At 38.9% G+C, this 21,612-nt stretch overlaps 1 protein-coding gene across 2 annotated transcripts in view; it reads right to left on the reverse strand.

The window, feature by feature from the left end:
• The window catches only part of LOC128019730 (uncharacterized), a 27,400-nt gene extending 7,172 nt beyond the window's left edge, over window positions 1-20,228 (reverse strand). The window contains exons 1-4 of one of the 2 annotated variants that reach the window (XM_052605898.1): window positions 19,852-20,228; window positions 8,211-8,360; window positions 4,059-5,569; window positions 299-482 (exon numbers count right to left, since the gene is read on the reverse strand). In XM_052605898.1, the coding sequence (XP_052461858.1) occupies window positions 299-482; window positions 4,059-5,539 (1,665 nt within the window). In that variant the 5' untranslated portion in view covers window positions 5,540-5,569; window positions 8,211-8,360; window positions 19,852-20,228. The remainder of the gene's footprint in view (window positions 1-298; window positions 483-4,058; window positions 5,570-8,210; window positions 8,361-19,851) is intronic. The other variant, XM_052605899.1, reaches the window with a different exon arrangement.
• Window positions 20,229-21,612: the final 1,384 nt, after the last annotated feature.

Consider the following 21,612-nt stretch of genomic DNA (forward strand, 5'->3'; position numbering starts at 1 on the left):
CATACAGCCAGTCATACACCGTGGATGAATGAGGTGATCTCAAGCAGCAGGGACAGGACACAGTGAGCATCAACACACAACCTGACACAAAGAAGGAATGTAAAGCAGTTACCAGCATGAAACCTGGCTCTAATCCTCCCTGCGTGCTGCTCTTAGCTGCGGCTCTGCGCGCTTTCCCCCTGCAACCTCAGCCTCCTGAGCATCACGCTCCCGGACATGCATGACAGTTGCCGCTTACCTCGTTCAGAGGTGATATGCAGAGGTGTGAGAGTGTGTGTGAGACGGGAGCATTCCTTACGCATTCTGTCGCCACTTTCCCCCGCTGTCCCACGGGCTCGGTGCAAGCCTCCTCTCCGCAGGCCGACGTTGTCATGGCAACGTGGGCAGATTGATGGCTGGGCTGGGGAGCGGTGATGTTAGTGACGTCATTGTGCTCACGCGACAATCGGACGGGAGTCTCGGCTGCAATCTCTGCACTGCAGCTGGAACAGAGAGGGAGAGAGAACACAAAGGGAAGGAAATGAGAATTACAATCCTGATTCTCTACTCCTTCGTGTGCTGTGCAGTCAAGCACCATCCCCCTACAGAGAACCGGTGCCCCTCAGACCAGAGGACAGCAATTAGACGCATCAGTTCACATTAACACCTGAACTCCTCGCTGCGGGGCTCCGGAAACAAGCATAATCGATCTTTTAGATGCCTGATGTCTGTGTGTGTGTGTGTGTGTGTGTGTGTGTGTGTGTGTGTGTGTGTGTGTGTGAAGTAGAAAAAGAGATTATGTATCTGTGGGTGACCCCACACACTGCAGTCGGTGAATAAAGGGGAGTCAAACTGTGAAGGTTTGGTATCAGAAAATATGTCCTGTTTTATATCTTTAGTTTGTAACTTTTTGCATTTTGTTTGTGCAGTTATATTTTTTTTAAGAATAAACTGTAAAATATTTTGAACGACCATAAAATTAGTTTTCTGAGAATTGTCTTTTATTGTCTTGGAAAATATACTACTTGATTTCCCAATGGAGTAAAAAAAAAAAAAAAAAATGTAATTGTCCACTACTGTTCAAATGTTTGGGTTAAGTAAGAAAGGTTTTTGGATTTGAAAAAAAAAAAAAGATTAAAATGATAAAAAAGGAGACATTAATAATGTTACAGAAAACTGCAATTTCAAATAAATGCTATTCTTTTGAACTTTCTATTCATTAAAGAATCCTGAAATGTATCACGGTTTCCATAAAAATATTAAGCATTATCGTTTTCACCATTGATAATAATAAGAAATGCTTCTTTACCAGGAAATCAGCATAATAGAATGATTTCTGAAGGATCATGTGACACTGAAGACTGGAGTGATGATGCTAAAAATTCAGCTTTGTCATCACAGGAAAAAAAATATTGGAAAACTTAATTGTAATCATATTTCAAAATTTTACTATTTTTACTATGTGTTTGATCAAATAAATGCAGCTTTGGGGAGCATGAGGGACTTTTTAAGCAACATAACTGACCTCAAACCTTTGGATGGCACTGTATCTTGTTTTAAGGATATTTAGATATTTTGACTGGAAAACAAGACAAACAACTGTGAATTAGAATTTTTATTTTGCAGTGTATCAACATAATTGTAAAAATAATACATCTGAATGAATGCTGATGGTTGTGCATTCATTGTTGAACATATACTTTCAGATATATTAATGAGCTGTTTGCCCCAGCTATTGTTTATATACAGACGTCTCTTCGGATTAAAAACAGGTGTTTTGATTGATTTGTTATAAGCTCTTAATTGCCTCTTTCAAATCGTTTCCATCTCCGTTGATGCTTCAGTACCTCAGAATCTGATTATGCTGCACTCATCACTGTCATAAATTTGCATAGATGCCATCTGAGAATAGTGCTGACATTACAGCCAAGAGCTCTGAAGCATTCAAAAGAAAAACACACAAAGACAAAGAGGCCTTGACATCTCATAAGAAAAGAAAAATCACAGCCACGGACTGACAGTAATCAATATAACACTCTGAATGTGGTTATAAAACCAACGTCTTTCACACATGAATTAAATGATCATTAAAGCACTGCAGATATAAAATCTGTCATTTCAGCAGTACTGTATGAGGTCATTCATTGGAATTTTCTCTCCTTAATTATTTTGTGATTTATTAAGATGTATAAAGGTGTATAAAAACTTATTTTAGTGTATTGACAGACACTTTTAGGATGATGTTCTATGATTAATTTAAAGGTATGTGCATCGTTTCAACCTATCCTGACTGAAGAAAAAACAAACTTGTATTAACATCACATCAGGACAAGCTCCCTGGGAATGTGCTGATCCATTCTAGTCAATAATATAAAGTGACTGTAAGCTTAAATAAGATTGCCTTGTGACTTCGTCATCTTTCTACTATCAAGCAGACAATAAATGAAACTAACTGTATAAAAGATCTGGAAGCCCCAGGCTGCTCTGTAGTTAATGAATCCCTTCACTTGAGGCACTATGGGACAGTTGGGATATTGGATGTTATATTTAGACGGTTCACAGCCTGGACTGAACTCCTGCCCTAGAGGAACATATTATTAGAGAAAGGCTCTGTAATGTCGAAAAGCTTTTGATGCATCAGCAATTAAGCGCTGTACTGTGTCCGGAGCTAAATCGGCTGAAGGAAAATCTATACAGATTTATGCATCCATGCTAAATTTGAGAAGACTGTCAGGGCCAGAGTTATGTGCTGTTATGTTAATCAAATTTCTGTCAGGTTCGCATATGTCACGCTTGTGTGAGATTCTGTGTGTAAAAAGTGCTGTTGGTGGACACAACCACTGAAGAATCCATATGATACAGTAACTGCCCGAGTGAATCAATGGGGAATTAAAGGGGTTTATTTCTATAGTATCCAGGTCTTTACTTTTGATTGTTGCGGCTGAAAAAATCTGTCTCTTGATCTTTGTTTTACATAAAAAAAAATGAATTTACATTAAGCTTCAACTAAATTCAATCAAGTTTATGATTAAAACTACTACAAAAAAATTGCTTTTGCAACTTTGCTTCTTAGGAATTTTTGGGGGGGTTGTAATTTTGTACTGGAGAACAAGACAAAGATGATTAGGACAGGATATTTAATAGCATTCCTAGTAGCCATGTTTTACATTCTTAATATAGCTAAACCACAGAATATGCCACTATATGCAAATATCACATCTGCTACTGTGTACTTGGGATAAATGAGGACATTAAGAATCACATCAATAATGATATATTCACTCTGCTCCTCTGTATACAAGCTGTGCATAGATTCAGGAATAAATCAATAACACAAATACTGATGCAAAGGCTGCGAGAGCTGCTATGGGAAACTGATACACTGATCCAACTGATGGCCATTTTTCCCATTTAAACTCTGATTGATTGGATGCACAATAACAATAGTGTATCGATTTATTAGCTAACAGAGATTTTTTTAGTTAATTGGTAATGGTCAATACTGGATATATATTGACTGATATTTAAGAATTAATTGTTCATTTTAATTTCCTCTATTTCTGCATTCAGATTCCCTTTGCCATTATCTACTAACATTCAGTTAATCTTTAAAAATACTATTAATTTAACACTGCAATATTAAATCTGTAATTTTTTTTAACTTTATTTTGTACATTGTAATATCGTGGTGCCTTAAACCACTTGTATAATTTAAAACAACTGATTAACATTTTTCTTTTATTTATAATTAATTATAAAAAATCAAAAAAAAAAAAATAATGTCAGACATTTGTCCATTATTGGCCATGAAAATCTGTCTAGGCTCAATTTTGATATCATAGGAGACCTGGATTTGAATCCAAACTAGGTTCCCATTCCATTCACCCTTTCCCTTCCTCATTTTCTGTCTCTTTTTCTGTGTTTATCAATAAAATGTTACCATCCCATCAATAACCAATGGATAGAGCCGAGTCACTGTCCTACATTATTTGGTCTGTCACTGCTTACAATGCAACTTTAAGTATTATGTGAATGCACAAGTCTAACACTACCAAACACAACAGCTCCTATCCACTCACCTTTTTTTAATAAGGTCAAGGGCAGATCCTAGGAAACCATCCCTCATTTTATAGATTTTGGCTCCATAGCTGGAAAGGTCTGTTCCGTCCAGAAGGATTGCGGGGCAGCAGCTGGATGGGCCATCGCCACTGTCCCAGTGGGGTGGGAAGGGGACAACAGCTACATCTGTGGCCCCAGGGCCTGTTGGGCCCTTTGTTTCCTTGTCTCTTCCTGTAACAGCTTGAGGGTGTAATAGAGAGCGAGCCACTGGGCTTGTGCAGATGGGTCCTCCTGGGACCTCTGCGGTCGAACTGGGCTCAGACAACTCCGCTCCACTGTGATTCGCATCCTGAGCGATTTCGACGTCAATGTCTGTCTTTTCTGCACTCTGCATTTCCTCTGTCTGTATTCTTTCCTCTCTATGCTTGTTGTTACTCTCCATTTCAGAGGAAATGTGGTTCTTAATGCCCTCCCTTTGTCTCATTCTCTTAAACTCCTCAAATGTAGGTATGTGCAGGCGGCCCATCGGAGGTCTTTTCCTCTCAGGGGTTGACTGGGCAGAGTTAGTGCAGATGAGCTCTGCGGTATGAGATTTACTTATGGTATTAGGCTCCTGCCTGGAGTTCAGTGCCAGGTTAGGGGTGCTTTGTTGCCTTCGGAGTCGCAGTCGCCGCAGCGCTTCCTGTTTGATCTCCTCTGGACTGGTGATGCGACGGGCGATCAACCCTTGCTGTCCATTCCTTTGCAATGATGTCAGCCCAGTCCGAACTGCTACCTCCTGATCGCACGGATAGAGTGGAGAAGGTGCATTACCAAGCGCAGGTTGAGGACGCAAGGGCTTGTGGGGCTCCGTCACACGTGTGCTCTGAAACCGTAGCTTGTCTCGAAGACCCTTTCGTGCATTTCCGTTCATACCCCAGTCCTCAACCGCTGGTAAAAGCCATTGTGGAAAGAGTGGTATATCCTTCCTAACTACTCCTCGGCGGCCGTAGATTGCCATGCTGTCATGGGAAGGCATTAAGCCGTAAACTTGCGGTCCCGGAGGAGGTCCATCGTACCAGTGGCTGCTTGAAGTGCAATGAAGGATAAACTCACTGTCCACGCTCCTGTAAGGATACGCTTTGGGATCAGACACGGCGGCCCAGTGTAGGTTTTCCAGGCTGCGGTAAAGCCGGGTGCCACCGGTGTTCCCACAGCTTTGTGGAAAGCGCATCATATCGTAAGCGGACTGGCCGTCAGTCTGGTTAAAAGGATGCATACTGCTGGTGGAACAGTAGACTCCCAGGTTGCTGAGCAGGCCATTGTTGTTGTTGCAGTGGCCCGGTGCTACACCCTGGGCAGGGAAGGGGGCCACACCGTGGTGAGAGAAAGCAGACAGCGGGGAGCTGAGGACGGACAGGTCCATGGACAAGTCCATGCTGCAGCTTTCAGGAGATCCTGCTGGGGAATATTCACATTGTGGGGCTTTCACATCCGGCATGGCCACAGAAATAGCTGCCATATTCCAGAAAGGAGCATCGGGATCATAGCCCTGCAGAAATACACAGACAAGGCATTGACTTCTGCAGCAGAACAATGTGATTATACACTGAAACTGCTCTGCATCTAAAAATCAGTAATTCACAAACACCTGGTTTTTAAAACTGGTTTTGAGTAATAATTATAATATAAATTAAAGTGTCTTGTATAGACTCTTGGCGAATTCCGTTGCCTTTGCTAAAAAAAACAAATATTGTGAAAAGGCTATACAAATGAATCAAACAAACAAAAATTAATCAGGGTAATAATAACCTCTAAAAGAAAAAGATACATCAGTACTAAAAAAGTAAATATTTTCCAAATAATATTGTGGATTTTAATTAGATTTCTTCGGCTTTAGCACAATCACATTAAAAAAAAAAATTGCATTTTGATATGCAAGTTATTTAACTTTTTTCTCAAACAGCATAAGTGCGTCTCTCGTTTATTACGGACTGCTGTGAAAAAAAAAAAAAAAAAAAAAAAAAAAAAAAACAGGCATACTTTATAAATGTATAAATAAATAACAAAATACTCAATGAATCAATTCCACTGCTAATTATTGTGTAAACATGAGCAATTGAGGATTTAAACTAACTGATAAAATCTACAATTACCTCAGGTTTCAAAATTAATCATGATGGGCTACCGAGGATTAATGTGGATGATTCTGAAAATGCAAAATTACCTCCTTGAAACACTGATTGTATGTAACATTTGCTAATGGCTGGTATGTAAGGGATTCTGTTGCTCACTTGTGTTTGCAGCAACCCTGCAAATATAACCCTATATCCCTATCAAATCCCCTGAAATGTGGCGTAAATGCATTTCTCATATTTAAAAATGGATTTCATATGGACAAAGATACCAATATTCCTCTTACTGTAGAACTAATTGCATACTAATCTAAATCACATCAAATGATCCTTCCAAAGACAAAACTAAAGCTAAGTAACACAAGGATGTTTCACAGTTCAATAACCACTATAGTAATTATAATGCTCATCATGCGTAGTTCCTATGACTTGTATAATTAAATTAATATTCTAAAAATGGCTCGTTCTTTTTTACAAATCAAATGGTGGTGGTGGGGGGCGGGGGTGGAGTTCTGTCTGGAATTAAAAACATTAAACCGAGAGGGAGGAAAATCAGAAGGGACAGTAATGAAGAGAGCCACAACACTCGCCCAGGGCTCTTATTCCACTAATCAGATGAGAACTGTGGATTAGCAGGGAGAGTGCTTCTCTTTCAGTAATTAGTACAAATTGCCTTGCTTTGGGCCATATTAATATCCACCCATAAACTTAAACAGAAGTCAGGGTCAAACCAGGAGTAACAAAAGAACATGTCTCAATAATTCCGGGCAGCAGAGTCAGGACTAATCCATCTGAATATTCTTCACAGTGCCTTTCAGAGAACAACAATGGCATTGTGATTAGATTGAAAAAGGTGGGAAACCAGCAATTTTGAGTGGGGGAAACCCAGCATATTCAGGTGTTCAATTAACGTTTGGTCCAATTTAGTTAAAAAGTGAGCTATTGAAACCCCCTCTGGTATTGTCGTCAGGCTAATTTCTATCCCTAATTTCATCTCCATTTAGGAGATAAAAAGATTAAAATCCCCCTTTTTGTTATTCTGTGAATTGTACAGTGGAGCACTCAGGAGGATCTGTCTTTTTGAGCGGGTGGACTCTCTCTGTCTCAATATCACTGCCATTGTTTTCTTTCGCTTGAAAACTGCTGACGTGTGAATAAACAGTCAATTAGCATAAGAGCTTGTTTAATGAGCATGTGGCACAGGATCAACTCACACCGGGCCCATTATGTCCTCTCTGTGTGTGACAGACAGGCAGATGCTCCATTTCCTATTTGAGCAGAATTATTACGGACACAAGAAAGCAAGAGCAGACTGTCCCTCACTGAGACAATAGCAAGCCATACCAAGCCAGAATACTAGAGATTCAAAGACACTAAAGCTTGAAGACTGGATTAGCCAAATTCATGGCAAACTACTCAGCTTCTCTGATTGATTTGACATTACCCTTGAGAATATACAGAATTAAATCTTGATTAATATATAACAGTATATTGAATAATACATGAGGAATTGAAGCTTTCATATATTTAAAAAATGTGACGCATTTAATTATATTTAATGAAACATTATGTAATTTGATATTCAGTTATACATTTCATAACATATAGATGTGCATGTGATAAAATATGGTAGTGCATGTGTATTAATATATTGCACATATATTTACTCATGCAGTATATAAACATACTGTATATAGACAGGCAAGATATATTTATTATATTTAATAATTATTTACATTGTTCATATTTTCATATACAGCTAGATAACATCAGCACAAGCCCACCTGAATGTACTAAAGTATTTAGCAAAGAGACTATCAGCGTGCTTGTTTCACAAGGGTTTCATTTCTTTAACCAGTTTAAAAAACTTAATGAGATGAAAATCTCTTTTATAAGAGTGACCTGGCCAAAAAGTGATCTAGACAACTGAAAAACAGTGAATCTGTATGTACTTGTATATACATAGTTGTATCTGCAGGGCTCTGCTGAAAAAGTTAGAGTGTTAGAGAAACCCTTTAGGATTGCAATATGTTAGTCTTTTTGTTGTGTTAGACTTACCCCATTTTAATCAACTCTGTCTGCACCTTTACTCAACTTGCTTTAGGCTCACATTCACAGGCTCTGAGCCAACAGAATCTCTTTTGGTTTGGATTAGAGGTAGACAAACCATCCACAACGCCTGACTGCTGAGATCTCAAGCACAGGCAGCTACAAAAGAAGAGAAGAAAAACATAAATACAGGCATCCACAAATACAAATCAATTTCTAAAATGAAAAAAGGATCCTGCAGTATTTCTAAGGATTCAGTTTTTCAGTTTTCTTTGAGAAAACTGAAATTTTGGAAATTTTTGGAATTTAGGACTGTTTATTAAGAAGTCAAATACTTTGAATAAACCTGGGGTTTCCCTTATACACAAAGAAAATGATTTATTTGGATTAAAGAAATTATCAAGCTTAATCATTTTCTTGCTTTCTATATTTGTAAACAAATCAAACATAATAATATTGCTAATAATATATGTTGATGCTATTCATAAATATTAACATAGACAGAAAACTGTATTCCAAAATTCAAAATATTCCAAGTCCAATGCACTTGAAACACCTGTGATTCAAGACTGAAATTCAAGACATGTTGTGGAGTTAGGCTTTACAATTTGATCTCCTCTGACCTCAATATCAGCCAGAGACCTTCTGGAATTAGTTCAAGTTGTGATAGTGGCACGTCAGTGAATGCAGTTTCAATGATTTCTCATTACAGAGGGAGACACAGCTCGACCTCCACCAGGATGGAGTCAGGCTTCAGTCAATAAACACATTCAGTTGCTCTTGTACTCCATCTTACTATTGGCAAGAACTCTGGGTGTTTGGTGAATATCTGCTGCTCACTAACATGTCTCAGAGTAACAAAACCCTGAGGATTACAGCGGGACATTAGTAAGTGAAATAAGAAGAGATGCCTTTCAACCTAGTTGTACTCGCAATATGCACACAACCATTCCATGCGGACACTTTAGTCTGATTTATGACTAAATGACTCTTATGAGCAGTTCTTTTAATGAATCATTCAAAACAACTCACGAAGCCTGAATTTAGAATAGCATACTGGCATAGCACTGTTACTATTTTTAGAACACTAGTATGCTATTCCGTGACAAATTCTTCTCTGAATGAACTCAATGATAGACTGACAGTGCCGCTTCCATTTCCTACACCTGCAAATTTGGAATTTTTATTATTTTCCATTCAGCCACTGCTGTAGCAAGGTTGCACATTGATCTATGAAAGCCGCTCAATAGGGAATCATAGACTAAAAGGCCACATATTGATTGAATCTGCAGGTTTGTGTGATAGCACAGCAGGGGTGTTTCTAGGTTTCAGGAGGTGGAAAGGCATGAAGGGCAGATGGAGATTCACAGTATGATTATGCTGCAGAAGACTGACCTAATGACTGGTTGTTGAGACTGATCTATATAGTCTGAGTTCACAATGGCCACAGCAGCAGATATCAACCGATTTCCAACCACTGGATTTGTGCTTCCACAAAAAGGATTTTAAGCTGTGAAGAGCAATTTCAGTGAAAGAGGGGGTCATAAGTACACGGGTGTTGAAAATGGTTAAATCTGCATGTCTGTGAAGAATATAGGTTAGCTTTAATTGAAATGGGGATGGTTTAAAGAGGGAATGTGGGAAGATGATTAAGTTACACAAAGCATAAATAATACATTATACAACATTAATACATTATAAAACAAATGATACCACTTCATAAATTCATTTATAGATGATTTACATACTTTTCCACACACTATACATACATTTCTGAACACAGCATATTAGAATACTATTTAAATTTTATATAATGTTTTAAATATATATATATTTAAAATGTTCTAAAGCCTGAACAATGTTTCATAGCATTGTTCCATCATCTGTTTCTGAGGCAGGGGAAGTATACATGGAGCTGAGGTAGTTAGTTACAGTAGAAGCGAGTGCTGTATAATCAGATGCAGAACTGAAGAGCTTCTCTATTACCTGTCAGCGGCGCACCGCACTCATTCTGACAAGAGCATCCGAGACAGAGCTGGGTTACAACTCTTCAAAGTAAGAGGAGAAGGCATCAAAACATGTAAGAGTGAGGCTCAGGAGAGGTGAAGCCTCAAGTACCAGCTTACCTCAGTTAATTATGCTTCAACTCTGCAGTGAGTTCACTGCATTCAAACAAAATGCACTATCTACCATACAGTATCTGCCACATTTGAGATAAATAAAAATAGTTTGTTATAGTAATCACATGTACGCAAGGTATCCAATGTGAATAGCATACATCATGCAGATAAAAAAAATAAAAATACCCTTGACAAATATACTATAGGGTGTGTCATTTCCAGTAGCTCAAGATTGTTTAGTGAATATTTTATGCTTCTGTAGTGTTAACTGAGCTGATGAACAATGCATTGGGTAGATTAGGTGAGAGATGCATCATTGTTAGCGCACATGTTTTTCCATAAACACATTAGTCTACATATTATTCTTAGATGGCTATGATAATAGTGATTGCAGGCTTGACACACTAATAATCAGTACATATTACAAAGCTATAATGAAGCTATTGCTATTACTAATTGGTGCACACAGATGTCACAGTTTTTCTCATAAATCATTACATGTCTGGCAAAGTATAGACGCTGTCTCGTATATCTAGCACAGATTATGTCATTCGTCATTACGTGAAGGGGGACAATGTCTTGTATAAACAGGCTAAATACACATTGGAAAAGGAGATCAAAGTGGCAAAGAGGAATTATTCTGAAAAAATAAGGACTCAGTTCACTTCCAACGACTCAGCATCAGTGTGGAAAAGTCTAAAGAAGATCACCAATTACAAGACACCACCCCCCAGCACCGTAGAGAATCAACGACTGGCAGACGATCTGAACGAGTTTTACTGCAGGTTTGAAAGAACACCCATCACCTGCCCTGAACGCCTCCCCACACAACCATTCACACCCTTCACAACTCCTGCAACCAGCCCTGTATGCCTCTCCAAACTACCGTTCACACCATTAACAGCTCCTGCAACCCATCCTGAACATCTCTCCAATCAAGCACTCTCACCATTCTCACCTCCTGCATCCCCCCTCTCCCCCACACCTGCAATTCAGATCAGCGAGGATGCGGTGCGCCAGGTCTTCCGGAAGCAGAAAAGGAAAAAAGCACCAGGCCCAGATTGTGTTACACCAGCCTGTCTGAAATCCTGTGCTGACCAGCTGGCCCCCATCTTCACACAGATCTTCAACAGATCGCTGGAGCTGTGCGAAGTCCCTTCATGCCTCAAACGTTCCACCATCATCCCCATCCCTAAGAAACCCAAAATTACAGGACTAAATGACTACAGGCCTGTGGCTCTAACGTCTGTAGTCATGAAGTCATTTGAAAAACTGGTGCTGGCCCACCTGAAGGACATCACTGGACCCTTGCTGGATCCTCTTCAGTTTGCCTACAGAGCAAACAGGTCTGTGGACGATGCAGTAAACATTGGACTGCATTATGTTCTGCAACACCTAGACAGACCGGGGACTTATGTGAGGATCCTGTTTGTGGACTTCAGCTCGGCCTTCAACACGATCATCCCAAACCTCCTCCTGCCCAAACTAAATCAGCTCTCCGTGCCCACCTCCGTCTGTCAGTGGATCAACAGCTTCCTGACAGACAGGCAGCAGCTAGTGAGGCTGGGAAAATACACATCCAGCACCCGTACAATCAGCACCGGAGCTCCCCAGGGCTGCGTTCTCTCCCCACTGCTCTTCTCCCTGTACACCAACGATTGCACATCTAAGGACCCCTCTGTCAAGCTCCTGAAGTTTGCAGATGACACCACACTCATCGGCCTCATTCAGGACGGTGACGAGTCTGCTTACAGACAGGAGGTAAAAGAGCTGGCTGTCTGGTGCAGTCTCAACAACCTGGAGCTTAACACGCTCAAAACAGTGGAGATGATCGTGGACTTCAGGAGAAACCCCCCTGCACTCCCCCCACTCACCATCATGAACAGCCCTGTGACTGCAGTGGAGTCATTCAGGTTCCTGGGAACCACCATCTCTCAGGACCTGAAGTGGGACATTCACATTGACTCCATCGTAAAAAAGGCCCAGCAGAGGTTGTACTTTCTCCGCCAGCTGAGGAAGTTAAACCTGCCACAGGAGCTGCTGAAACAGTTCTACTCCACCATCATTGAATCCATCCTCTGCACTTCAGTAACTGTTTGGTTCAGCTCAGCTTCTAAATCTGACCTCAGAAGACTACAGAGGGTAGTCCGGACTGCTGAGCGAATCATCGGTTCAACTCTCCCATCTATTCAAGAACTGTACTTATCCAGAGTGAGAAAAAGGGCTGTCAAAATCACTCTGGACCCCTCACATCCAGCACACTCCCTCTTTGAACTGTTGCCATCTGGTCGACGCTACAGAGCACTGAGCACTAGAACGACCAGACACAGGACCAGTTTCTTCCCTCAGGCAATCCATCTTATGAACAGCTGACAATAATGGCGAACACACTACACTTTATATTTATATACACACACACTTTATTTATCTAACACACATACTTAGTATACACTTAAATTTTGCACACAATATATATGTACATACATAACTTCACTTTGTAATATACCTGCCTACAATTGTCATTTGTATATTGTCATTCACTGTCTACATATTTGTATTTTTTATTCTTTTATTATGTGTTTTATGTTCTGTCGCTGTCATTCTGTTGTACTGCGGAGCTTCTGTCACGAAAACAAATTCCTCGTATGTGTAAACATACCTGGCAATAAAGCTCATTCTGATTCTGATTCTGATTCTGATTCTAGGCAGCAACAACACAAAGGCAATTTGCAGAGCTTGTGTTTCCATGAGACGCAAACATCAATATGGCAATGGATCAACGTTTGCCGGTTGTCTTGTTGGTGAGGTGTTTAATTAATGACCAAGCTGCCACATATAATATCATTAGTGCATGATTTCATCCTGTAAATCGGAGTATGATTGAAGTGCCAATTTATCAGTAAGTTTGCTTCCTAAGCTTTAAATGCTGAATATGAGGACAAATTATAGATATCCTCATTCTAATAAGATAAGGCCACTGCTTACATAATGCATAGCGAGACTCGGAAGAGGATAAGAATCTTTTCTATGAAATGTATATGGGTCGAAGCTCTGTGTGATGTAACCCTGTCGTTAGTTGATTTTTGCTTTGATAAGCAGAGGGAAATGAAACCAGATGATAATTGTCTTTCAGACTGATGAATCAATGCGCTGCAGCTCCTCACGAGGATTTTTTTTTTCACCTTTTCCTGAAGTAGATAAGTCAAATGAACATGATACTGCTGCTCTGAAAGATAAAGCTGGTATAGTTACAGACATACTGTCAACAGCAGTCAGTACTGCCCTCAGAAACATTGTGTCCTATATCATGTAAACTGGATGAGCACTGGAAACGTGCCAATCTCTGAGAGTATAAAAATAAAACTTGTGGTAAATACCTATTTATTTCTATTAGTAATAAAAGTACTACAACGACTTTTGGACATAGTGTCATGTAAATACCATGATGCATGAATAAGGTTGATGTGTCCTCTGCATCAAAATTATAAGTCAAAATGTATATACCTATATACCCTACTGTTCAAATGTTTCAAAGTCAGTAAGATTTCATTTAAAAAGTGAAGTAGTTTCTTATTCTCACCAATGCTGCATTAATTTCATCAAAAATATAGTTAAAACATGAATATAATGAAATCTTACAATTGAAAACATTGGTTTTCTATTCATGTGGTGTAAAAGCTAAATTTTCAGAAATGACTGTAATTTGATGATTTAATGCTAAAAAAAAACATTACTTAACATCAATGTTGAAAACAGCTGTGCTGCTTAATATTTTTGTGGAAACGTCTTGAAAGATTATAATATCTTTCACTTTTTAATATTTTAATGCACCCTTGATGATTATATATATATATATATATATATATATATATATATATATATATGTATATATATATATAATCATCAATTATTTATTTAAAAAATATTACTGACCCCATACTTTTGAATGGTAGTGTAACCGGTCCTGTGCCTGCATCACCCTTTAATTTTTGCACAACAAATGAAATGTATAAATATTATTTAATATGAGATCATAAAATTGGTGTGAATAGTAATTATAAAAGAAGGGGCAAAATTCTATTTCATACAAGTATTTGTTTGAGTAAATCTTGTCACACCTTAGAAAGACCCAAGTCATTTCATATACAAAAGCACCACAGTATCATCATCAGATGCCATCACTGCACTACGGTATCACTCCAGTGCTTTTTCTAATGCTAAGTCAACTTGTGGAGATGATGATGATGATGATGATAAAAGGCAGCACTGGACAGCACTGGACAGTCAATATGAAATTTCCAATATTCCAAAGTCTATGACAGCTTCATATTTACTGTGGAACATTTATAGCTTTACCTTCTAATTACTAATGTGACAACTATTCTAATTGGTATTATATTAAGAGTAAATCATTTTATTTTAAAGTTTTTAAAAGCAGATAGACTAGTCGTGAAGGGCTCTAGTCAGTCATGGGCTCTTCCTCTTCATTACTCCTAAGTGTACTCTCTTTACTCCTGCTCTGTTTGTGTTTTCATTGGATAATGAGACCAGCAGCTCTGGCGACAGTAACAATAACAAAAACAACCTACGAACCCGCCGACTTCACACTTATCAGCCTCCTGAGAGAAAGAGAGAGTGCTATGGATCCAGTGTGAAATGCTGCAAAGACAACAAGAGAAAACTGTGTCAAGGACAGAGAGGGACAGGACAGGACAGGACAGGAAAGAGTGATTGATAGGTGCGAGTAGAAAGCCTGATAAAAGGGTTAGGTGTGGAGAGCAGGAGACACGAGCGATGAGAGATGAGCGGTAGAGGGAGGAGAACAAGTATGAGAGAGAGCAAGAGAAAGAGGTGGAGAGATGGGGAACATCCCAGGAGCTCCGCTGATAGGCAACAGTGCTAGTAATAAGGCAGGATTGCTGTAAGAAGCAGAGGTCCCTGTGGCAGAGAGAGACAGAGATATGGGCTAAACAGAAAAGTATAATATCAAGAAATCACTGCAGCTCTCTTTTCTCCCTCACTGCTGTCTGCACTAAGCTGTCCTGGACTTCACAACTAGTTCAGACCATAGCTTTTGGGGAAAAACTCATTTTAAATTGCTATTCACTGGAAATGTTACACTATTAATAAAAGTCATGACATTTGCCAAGCATAGTAACCCATACTCGGAATTGGTGTTCTGCATTTAACCCATCCAAGTGCACACACACAACAGTGAGTACGGAACACACTGTGAACACACACCCGGAGCAGTGGGCAGCTATATATCCAGCGCCCGGGAGCTACTGGGGGTTCATGGGCACTTCAGCCATGGGTATTGAGTGTGGAAGAGCACTGTTCATCCATCTGTACAGCCATCATTAGTAAAGCCATATGGTTTTAGTTTAGGGCAGCGGTGAACAGAATTAAAAAGTTATATATTCTATTTACACTAAAGACAAACGGCAGCATTTTTAGCGATGTGCTATTTACACTAAATGAAAATAGCAATTCTAATTACACTATGTAAAAGTAGCAGATCTTGGCAATAAGTGTAAATAGTATTTAGATGTTATGTATACTTATAAATGGTGAAAGATACTATTTGCACCTCAGTATTGTTGTACATTAACAGCATGCAATAATAACAGTGTAAATTATTTTATTTATAAAAAAAAAAGAATTAAATAGACACTGACTTATTGGGACAACGAAGCCCTCTTTAAACCTACCAAATTAATACATCATTATTAAACACTCATTAGGCAACTGATTTCCACATTTCTGATGAGATATGTGACGAAAAAAGAAGAAGAGCGACTTCGGCAAGAGGCGAATTCGAACTCTGGTCATCGCATCATATGCTACATCCACAAGCATTACTCTCTGTGACCATCGCCACTCCAGACGCTGATTAACACTCGTGTCCAACGAGATCAATTAAAATATGACACGAGTGTGTTTATTCTCAACATTTTATTTAGACTTTTAGTTTTGCATTATAAAGACTTTAATCAATGGTAAAATATGGTTTTATTATTTAAAAAAATAATTATTATTGCTTGGCATCTTTCAAAACTAAAAGAGCTTTAAATTGCATGAAAATATTACATAGTCTAATAAATTATTTAAATGAGAAAGTTAACCTTTGATTTTAAATCCTAGATACAAGATTCAAGTTTCAATTTACTAAGTAAAATTGTTTAAATGTTTTTATTACTCTTGACTGTCACATGATCTTTCAGTAATAGTTCTAATATGCTGATATGGTACTCAAGAAACATTTATAATTATCAATGTTAAAAACGTGTGCTTGTGCTGCTTAATATTTTTTGTGAAATCCAGGAAACATCTGTTCTGATTCTAACAGAGAGTTTAAAAGAACATTTTTAATAGAAATCTTTTATAACAGTTAAAAAAAAAATAACATCACTGTTATTAAGATCACTCAATTTAATGCTGAACAATACTGACAATAACTTTTCAATAGAAATTTAGGTCAACCAAGATTTTAGTTCTATAGATCTTCATTTACTTGTTATATTTCTAAATAGAACAGGGCAACTGATTTACAAGGTGACAGATGATTATTATTGGTAACGCAACCTCTGATGTCAACAGCACAACCATACGTTACACAGTCAATACAGCAATCTATACTACTTCATGGGCTGTGCCATTAAAGAGATGATAGAGATGAACAGCATCACGCTTCTCTTTCAGTAGAACAGGACTGCTGGATGTCCTCAGGAGCTGCCTGTGGCTGTCATATTTCAACAGCTCCATATGAACCCTAATAACCATTCATTGGGAGAACATCATAAGACCCACACAACCCTGTCCTAAGGGGCCCTCCCACACACACATCAGCTCCTTTGTTGTTCTTTGTGAATGAAGAAGGGATCAAAGCAGCGGATCTCTACGTGAAGGTGCCCCAGTCTCCGTCAGAACCACTTGGACGGTAATGGGCTTTCATCGGGGGGTGATGAGGTGAGAGCAGGATAGGACAGACGGGGGGAGAAAGGGGGATTGGGAATTAGGAACACAAGTGGGGCGGCAATTGATCAGCTGTCATCTCTGCTTACTGTACGCTGGAGCACCTTTCACAGGAAAATGTCCGATCATACTGGGTAAGATGCACACTGAGCACAATCATCTCCATTTCAAAGAGGAAACCTTTTTGAACGAGACCACAGCCCACAAATGATGCAACAGGATACAGCTCAACAAGAACTTTAAACGAAAGTCTCCATTTAGAAAACCCAACACTGATTAAAAAACTATAGTGATGACTTTACTATTAATGAATAATGAATGAAAATATATTTTCAAATTTATAATAAAAAAAAAAACATAATGTAAGCCTGATATCACATTTTTTTAACCCACATTGAGATTGTAAAATCCGAGTTCACTGCCATTCTCTGGCGCCATTCCGTATAATTATTCCAAACATTCATCACACATGAACAATGGCAGTTCAATGCCAATGCCCCACATACTTCACAACATAACTGTCTCCTCCTGCTGATAACAAAAACGTACTCAGGCAGATGACATGCCAGAGCTTTCATTCCTCCAAAAACATGCTTAGCATTCTGCACTGAAATAAATGTAACCCTTGCCTCAAACAATTTAGGTACAGACAGTCTGAAGCAATTGAAGGTTATCCTAGCAAGACAAACTCTGTTTTAAACAGATTCATTTTTATGGGATAGTTCACTCAAAGATATGCCTTTTGTCATCATGTACGCACACTTATTCTGTCATAACTTTAGGGCCAACAGCTTGTCACTGAGACATTATCCTTAAAGGGGCAACGTTTGTACCTTTTCTATCTGTATTAGTACTTCAGAGCAGTAATATGTATCCTTAATGTACTACTATGAAACTTGAGAGGTATATAAAGTACAAAGATCCCTGTTCAAGGGTACTGCCCTCCATCTGATGGTCACTTTACAATCCCATGAGGCCATGGGAGAAGAGTTGTGATTGGCAGTGAAGATAAGCAACTGACGTAGGTCACATGACAATTCACACATTACAAATGTAGTACTTCTTGGTTGGTTATTTTATACTAAATACACTCATACTATGCAGAGCATACATTTTTAACAGCTGCAAAGTAATTACTTATTGAAAAGAATTATCTAGTATATGATTTTAGACTAGCTTTGGAAACCCCTACGATTTTTGCATATCATTTCTTACATAAAACACAAAAGGGGAAATGAAGCAGAATGTCCAAGCCGCACTTTTCCTTCAATGACAGTGGTTGGTAATTAGGCTCTCCAAGAAAAAGAAAAAAAAAGAGAGCACAAAACACATGTAAATGGTTAATATGAGTTGTGTGCTGCATTCCTATTCTTCCAAAGCTTTAATAGCTTTCTGAGAAGAACAGACAGACTGCAGTTGTTATTCACAAAAAATGTCATTATTATCTTTTTTGGCAAAGAGAAGCTTGGGCGCTGCAATAAATAACTCATTTTGTGTTCCACAGACACAGGTTTCAAAATCCGTGAGGCTGAGTAAATGGTGACTACTTTTAAATTAAAACTTTTAGTTAGAAAGCCAAATCTTCAGATCATCAGTTTCCCCGCTTCACTGAGGAGGTGTTATCCTCTGATGGATACTATGCAAGCCTGCAGGTGTCACATCAATTTATATTCCAATTTCCTGTCCGCTGAGATACCCTCTTCATTTCTATCTCTCTACTGTCCGACTAGATGAAATATTGAGGGCTTTCTGCTGAGAGGTGAATTGGCCCATTTTCACACCATGTGCGCCAGACACTGAGGTGATCGTCTTGAACACCTGGCTCAAGTTCTGTAGCGGTCTGTGCCCACACAGCAACACACAATAAATCAATGAAGCATTTCATTAGAGCAGATGGCTTCATCATCATCCAGCGATCTGGTGCCGTGTGTATTATTGAGGTGCACGGCAGTGGACCAGGTCAGGCTAAAAACTAGAATGGCGGTGTTGTCACAACAAAACAGCCTGACCCCTTACTCCCTTCGTCACGACAACACGTCAAGGGGTCAGTGAGGCATGACAACCCCGCAAACAGAAGGATCGTGTAACAGCGCAGGGAGTAGAAAATGAATTCAGCGCTTCTCTTTTTCTCTCTCTCCCTTCCTCCAGAGATCTATCCTCCGCTTCAGATCTGTCCAATGTCATGCAGAGGTATGCAAATGATATTCACAGTGTTCCCTTGTACTGTTCACAGCAAGTCTGCTCCGCTTATTCCCCAACTGGAAATCTACTCAAGTGGAATGTCACTCGCAAACCATGAGAAATTTTACACACAATAAGTAAACTGCATAAAAAAAATAAAATAAAGAAAAGGTTGTGATCTATAGTGCATGCACTGTTCTAAATTACATCCTGGCATATCATCAGCACAAAACATATGTTCATTCTTTTCTCTACAAATCATCCCATTCAACAAGCACAAAATAAGTGCTTTTTAAAGCATTAACCAGTGGCAAAATTATTACATTCTAAGTCAAAATTTCCCTTCCCCCAAATCTCCATCTAGATTTACATACCTCTTTCTCGTGCAGAAATATCAGGTAGGGGACGATAAGGCAGAGCATGTCAGCAGAATCAGCAGTGTGCACGCAGAGGTCTATTCCACTCTGATGTGATAGCAGCGTGTGAGCTGCTTTAGCTCTCTCAGCTATTGTTACAGCCGCCAGCTCCGCACTGAGCATGCTCCAAACACCAATCCATTCACCGTTGGCATGGGAACCATTCAAGCACAGACCTCACTAAAAAGGACCTCCCTGATATACACTCTCTCTTTCCCTCCACCTGTCCTCCCAAGGGGGTTTTCCTTGTTTTGGTGTGTGTAACCCTGTGAACCAAAGCAAATCTTCACAGACGAGAATAAACTGACATAAAACATCCACTCATGAAGTTAACTGAGCTAAAAAGCCAGCTGCAACTAGCTTTAGCATCTTTGTCTGAGTCTTCATCTGCAATCCTAAATTTATAACAGAGGAATATAATCAGTTCAATCCAAATGGAGATGTTATGAAAAACATTTTTTTTTTTCTTTTGAGTCGATACTCTGCAGGAATGTCCAACAACCAACTAGTGAATAAGTGAGGTCAACAAGATTTAATTATTTTAAAATAAATAAAATAAAATATAAATAAATATATTTATGTTTTTTTTTTTTTTTTTTTAAACATTATATTTATTTGTAATACGTAAATAAATATATTTATTATTATTATAATATGTGTTATCAATTAAATAATCAAAATAAATAAATATCATAAAAAAATTTGATGTATATGGTTTTCAGTTTTATATTTATTTCAAAATAAATTAAAATCTAAAATTAAATTAAAATCTAAATACAAAAACTAAGGTTTTCTACTTATTTATGATTTAAATATCTCTCAAATCCAAAGCAAGGGTCATAATCTCTAATGGAATGCAATGCAGGCTTTTGCTGCATTCTTCAGAATTCCCATGAGAGGGCTTTTGAAGCATATTGGCTGTGCTCTGTAATTACAGTATGTTGCGTGGGGTTGTCGAGGCTGGGCCATATGGAGAGAGCTAATCCTCTGTTACCACACATGCTTCTCAGCTCCTCCAGCGATCAGAGCGCTAAACAGACATCAGCTGAGCCCGCCAGGCCACGTCAGTCTGCCACAACCCTTCACACTGGATCTCTGGGGCTCAGGACTAGAGCGGGTCAAAGGAAGGGATTTCCTCTTTACCTCAGCCGTACTTCAGTGATCTATTGGGTTCAAGCGCAGGAGGTCGGTGGCCAGTGCATTATCAGCATTTGATACCGAGCTCCCTGGAGAGACTCAGCTTTTGTTTCAAGGCTTCTAGCCTTACATTAGCCAAAGTGACACTTTCATTAGAGACCCTAACAGCTTTTTTATATTGTGTAATTTATCTTTATAAGATATTAATCATGATGATCTATCTGTTCAGCAGCACTTTAATAGCAAACCACAGTTCTGATGGGATCTAAATAAAATTACATGTCCCTGTGGTTCAGTTGAGGATGGTTTAATACACTGCAGCCAGTAAAAGCTTTATGCATTAGCCTGAATGTTTCTCCAGAGGGCCAGATTTATATTGTCTACTTATGAGCAGTGGCACACAGTGCAAATAGAAACAATACGATGAGTGAAAAACATCATCTGATTAACATTGAAACACAACAGAATGGTCAGATGGCTTCATTTACAAAAACATCCCAAAAATGACCATGGTAATACCATGTTTTGGGGATTTTTACGATAGTAGTACCATGGTATTCTTAACAGTACCATGGAGTTCCA

The sequence above is a fragment of the Carassius gibelio genome, chromosome A9 (genome assembly GCF_023724105.1).
Source record: "Carassius gibelio isolate Cgi1373 ecotype wild population from Czech Republic chromosome A9, carGib1.2-hapl.c, whole genome shotgun sequence".
Lineage (NCBI taxonomy): Eukaryota > Metazoa > Chordata > Actinopteri > Cypriniformes > Cyprinidae > Carassius > Carassius gibelio.